Source organism: Octodon degus, unplaced genomic scaffold (genome assembly GCF_000260255.1).
Source record: "Octodon degus isolate 3935 unplaced genomic scaffold, OctDeg1.0 scaffold00111, whole genome shotgun sequence".
Taxonomy (NCBI): Eukaryota; Metazoa; Chordata; class Mammalia; order Rodentia; family Octodontidae; genus Octodon; species Octodon degus.
In genome coordinates, this window is record NW_004524687.1 from 9,836,585 (window position 1) to 9,842,147 (window position 5,563).

General features: G+C 35.4%; 1 protein-coding gene across 1 annotated transcript in view; it reads right to left on the reverse strand.

Annotated features, from left to right (window-relative positions):
* LOC101569266 (zinc finger protein 14-like) overlaps nucleotides 1–4,476 on the reverse strand; it is a 10,773-nt gene extending 6,297 nt beyond the window's left edge. The window contains exon 1 of the mRNA XM_023699177.1: nucleotides 4,439–4,476. Within this exon, the coding sequence (XP_023554945.1) occupies nucleotides 4,439–4,453 (15 nt within the window). The 5' untranslated portion in view covers nucleotides 4,454–4,476. The remainder of the gene's footprint in view (nucleotides 1–4,438) is intronic.
* Nucleotides 4,477–5,563: the final 1,087 nt, after the last annotated feature.

Below are 5,563 nucleotides of genomic sequence, written 5' to 3' on the forward strand. Positions count from 1 at the left end.
GATCTACAATCTGAGGTACAGGATCTCAGGATAAATCCTGAGGGCATTTCACTGACCTTATCAGATCCAAAAGCTACAACTCTTGTTGCATAGTTCTTGCTTTATCTTGGTCTTAACCATCCAGCACAAAAGTATAAAAAGAAAGTATAAGAAGTAAAGCCATGTTGTTATGTTGACCTGTAGGGGACTCAGATCAACAATTTCTGACACTGTCAGTCAAGCGGAAGACCCAATACTATTATGAATTATTGGATTGTTTTAGTATATTTTGCTGAGTTGACACACCTATAATATTCGAATGATGGAACTAAACAAAAAAAGGGATATATAAATGAATGTCCATTTTGTATCTGTGTATTCAAAATGGTTAGGATAGATATATAGTTACATTCTCTTAATAAATAGAGGGATTTGTTGTGATAGTGTTTGTAAATAGGATATCATGTCTGCATCTTGTTCCACAAATAACCACTAGGAAGAGAGTATGCAATGTGTTAATTATTGAAACTGTCCTACCAATTTGATTTGAAGCTGTCTCATTGCTATTTGTCAATAAAATTACAGAAAAAAAAAAAAAAAGAATCACAGCCTCCTGGGAATGCAGACTGGTGCAACCATTATGGAAATCAGTGTGGAGACTGATTAAAAAACTAGAACTGGAAATCCCATTCAAACCAGCTATCCCCCTACTGGGAATTTTCCCAGAGGAACTGAAAGCGTCATATCATAGTGATATATGTGTATCTATGTTTATAGCAGTACAATTTGTGATAGTCAAATCTTGGAAGCATCCAAGATGCCTCTCACATGAGAAATGGATGAAAAAAATGTGGTATTTTTATACAATGGATTATTACTCAGCTATAAAGAATGATAAACTCAAAGTCTTCATATTTAAGTGGATACCACCTGAAGATATACTCATAAGTGAAATAAACCAGACCCACATGTGCAAATATCATATAGCCTCCCTAGTATAAGAACTCAAAAGAAGAAATACAAATAGAAAGGTATAACACAATTAAAAAGAAAGCGAGAACTTGAGGACTAGACAATGAAGAGAGCAAGGAAAATAGCTAGGAAACACGACAAGGGCAAAGCCATACATTTGTATGTATAAGATGGGTAAGGTAATCATCCTGAGAATCGTCAACAAGTTTTCAAAAGTAGCAGTTAATTGGTAAGATTCTCACCCTGAACAACTATATATGCTGATACCTGTGAACTAAGCAACTGTACTGAAGATGGCAATTTGTAATAGTAGGTTCATGCTTGGAGTGCCTATCATTCTGGTCTTCTGAATATGTGCTGCTTGTCATGACATGTCAGTTGCTGCCGTGCTGTCTCTCGGGTAGATGACTGTTCAAAACAGAAGGGGGTGGTGAATGAAGGCAGGAGACAGGAAAAGGGGTGTTGTGGGGCTGTCCTGCTACAATGCTGTATATGGCTAGATTTCTAAACTTCTGTGTAAAAATATGTAATTGTTTATTCCTATTTTTTAATACAGCTACATTCTCTTAATTCAATGAATAGAAAGATTTGTTCTAATAGTGTTTGTAAACAGGACATCATGTCTTGTACAATGCATAACCACTAAGACAACAATATGCAATGTATTAATTATTGAAACTGTCCTACTAATGGAATTTGAAACTGTCTAATTGCTATTTGTTTCTCAATAAAATTATTGAAAAAAATAACATGGAAGCAGGAAATAACAATTCAGCAGCTACAAGATGACACACAGAAGAATAACAGGTGTCAATGAAGCAGCGGGAGACAGCACAAATGACATAAAAACATTATTTGCAGAAGTACTAGCAGAAAATTTTTCATCCATGAGAAAAGAAACTGACATACAGTTAAACAAGACATATAAAACTCCATACAGCTATAATCACAATGAATATACACCTAGACATCTAATAATCAAGATCTCAGAAATTCACCAAAAGAGTAGAATATTAAAAGTTGCTAGAGAGAAGAAACATCACTACAATGAAAAAGTCCATTAGAATCATGGCAGATTCTGAATATAAACCATCAATTCAAAAAGAGCTTGGAGTAAAGTATTTCAGGTCTTGAAAGAAAATAACTTCCAAGCCACATTGATGTACCATGCAAAACTATCAAATTCAATGGCAAACTAAGATCCTCCCATGACAAAGAACAATTGATGAAATTCATGACCACCAAACTAACCCTACAAAGAGTACTGAAAGATATTATAGAAAGAGATAGAAGTGATCACACCTTCAGGAACAGAAATGAACCACCAAACAGAGGAAGCAATTAAAAAGAGGGGAAAATTGCACAACCTTTAAAAAATAACATGACAAAGAGAAGCCAATATGTATCAGTTATAACCATCAATGTAAATGGTCTCAATTCACCAATCAAAAGAAACTGACTAATTGAGTGGACTAATAAAAAAATCCAAAAATATGCTTCATACAAGAACCACACTTAACAAAAAAGGCAATTCACAGACTAAAAGTCAAAGGATAGAAAACAATTCCACAGGAAATAAGAACAAAGAAGGGATAGTGATGTTGGTTGCTGAAAATATCAACTTAAAACAAAAAATCACTCAAAGAGATAAAGATCACTACATTTCTTTGTTAAGGGAAAACTTCAAGAGGAAGAGATAACAATTATAAACATACATGCAACCAATGTAGGAGCACCCTCTTACATAAGACATTTTAACAGACATGAAAGAGAATAGAGAAATAAAAGAAGTAAGGATTGGAAAAGAAGTAAAATTATCATTATTTGCAGATATCATGATATTCACTAAACAGAGGACCTCCAAAACTCCACAAAGAGTCCTGTAGATTTAATCATCAAATTCAGCAATATATTAGTATACAAAGTCAATAGCCAAAACTCAATTGCATTTCTGAACTCACTGAGGGAGAAATTAAGGAAAGAACACCATTCACAATAACATCCAAAAAAGAAAATAATTAGGAATCTATCTCACAAAGGACATGAAAGATTTATACAGCGAAAATTACATTACTCTGAGAAAAGAGAGTGAAGAGAATTTGAGAAAATGGAAAAATATTCCATGATCCCAGATAGGAAGAACGAACATTGTGAAAACAGTCATAATCCCAAAATTGTTGTACAGATTCAATGCAATCCCGATTCAAATACCATTAGTATACCTCACAGAGCAAGAGAAAACTTTCCTCAGATTCATTTGAAACCAGAAAGAGACTAGGATATCTAAAGCAATCCTGGATACAAAGGAAAGGCAGGAGGTATCACAATCCCAGCGCTGAAATTTCACTATAAAGCTACTGTGATAAAATCAGCATGGTACTGGCATAGAGACAGACCTCAGGATCAGTGGAACAGATTAGAAGATGCAGACACAACTGCAAACGCACTCAGCCACTGTATCTTTGACAAAGAGGCCAAACATGCTTACTGGAAGAAAGATAGCCTCTGTAACAAATGGTGCTGGGAAAACTGGGTTTCCACATGCTGAAGGCTAAAACTAGACCCATGCCTGTCTCCATGTACAAAGTTATAATCAAAATGGATCAAAGATTTAAAATAGTAAAACAGAAACACCAAACCTTCTAGAGCAAAATGTAGATAAGAAATCTTAAAGATAGGGGTAGGTAGGTAGAGAGTTCATAAACAAGAACCAAACTGCACAGGAAGTACTCAAAGAATCAACAACTTGGATCTTATGTTTGAAAACTTTCTGCACTTCAAAGTAAATCTCCAACAGAGTTAAAAAAAAAATACTGGGAAAAAATTATAGCTGACTGTGCCTCTGATAAAAGGGCTTTTATCTACAACACACAAAGAATTTTAAAAACCAAGACTCCCAAATTCAAAGAGCCAATCCAAAAATCTGAGATGAATGTACACTTCTCAGAAGAAGAAATACAAATGGCAAGCAAATATATGAAAAATGTTCTACATCATTGGTCATTTGAGAAATGCAAATTAAAACAACACTGACATTCCATTCTGCTCCAGAAAGAATGGCTATCATTAAGAAGTCAGCCAACAACAAGTGCTAGAGGAGCTGTGGAGAAAAAGGAACCCTTGTCCACTGTTAGTGAGAATGCATACTGGTACAACTACTATAGAAATAAGTATGCAGATTCCTTTAAAAGCTAGGATTGGAGTTCCCATTCAAGCCATCTATTTTCCACATGAGTACTTTTCCAGGAGAACTGAATACCCCATACTGCAGATATATATGTGCACCCACGTTTATAGCAGCACAATTTGTTATAGCTCAATCCTGGAAACAAACCAGATGCCCATCAACTAATGAATGGATAAAAAAGATGTGGTATTTGTACACATTGGAGTATTTTTCAGCTGTAAAAACAGGGTAAGACTGAGTCTTTTTTTGGTAAATGGATGGAACTAGAGAACATACTCAAGTGAAATAAGTCAGACCCACATGTGCAAACATCATATTATCTCCTTAGCATGAGAACCTGAAAGAGAAAAAATGAAAATTGAAGGGTACAATAGATACTAGGAAATGAGAATAAACTTATTCAAAAGGAAGGAGTTACTGAGTTGAAGAGAAGGACAGGAGAGGGGCTGGGGGATAGATAATGATCTACGTATGTAAACAGGACAGTTTGCACAACTGTACTGTGCATTTGTGCTGGTCTATGGAAATGAGCAGATAATGCTTAATTTGTTTTTTCTCCTTTTTTCAATTGTTATCCTTTTTCTCTTCTTAATTTCTTATACAGGGGCCAGGGAGATACCTCAGTAGAATAAGCTCCTGCCTGGAAAGTGCAGGGTCTTGAGTTCAATCCCCAAAAGTACTGAAAAAATTTTTTTCTTATACATTTCTTGTTTTTTTCTTTCTTTTTCCAATTTTTTCATGCATATATCTAGTAATATGAGTAACTGTTTGGAAGGCAACACTATGTATTACAACAAATATTGTGAAATTCATATTACTTTGTTAAGTGAAATTCTGTATCACTTGCAATTTTTTGTGTTTCCATTCTAACTTAAACTCTCTTTAAGAAATATAAAAAAGAAAGAAAGAAACAAAACAAAACAGCTGGCTCCAAGACAAAGGGGCACATGGCAGAGGGCAACAGTTCATGGTGGCAGAAAAGACACAAGAGCAAAAGGGAGGAGGAGCAGCAGGAAGCAAGCCTCTTTCCTTCCCTTATATTATGTGCAGGCTATCTCCCCCAGGGCTGGTATAGCACTTACAACCAAAATTCCAGCATTAGACCATGAATCAGTCAAAAACTCTAAAAACCTGCTCCTTGACTGCAGGAGGCTTGAGGGGTGGGGGAAGGGCATCAAGACATAAAACATAACAAGTGCTTACCCTGGGTGATAGGTGTCCTAGGTTCCATCCACAGCATGTACCACACCTGCGCGCACACACACACACACACACACACGCCCACCACCGTATCATAATAAAATGGTGTTTATTTCATAAAAGATGTTTGTGCATCAGAAACCTATCATAAAATTCACAGCAAAAATCAACAAAGGAAAACCTCATTTAATTACATATTAAAATTGGCATAAATATATTTTCTTT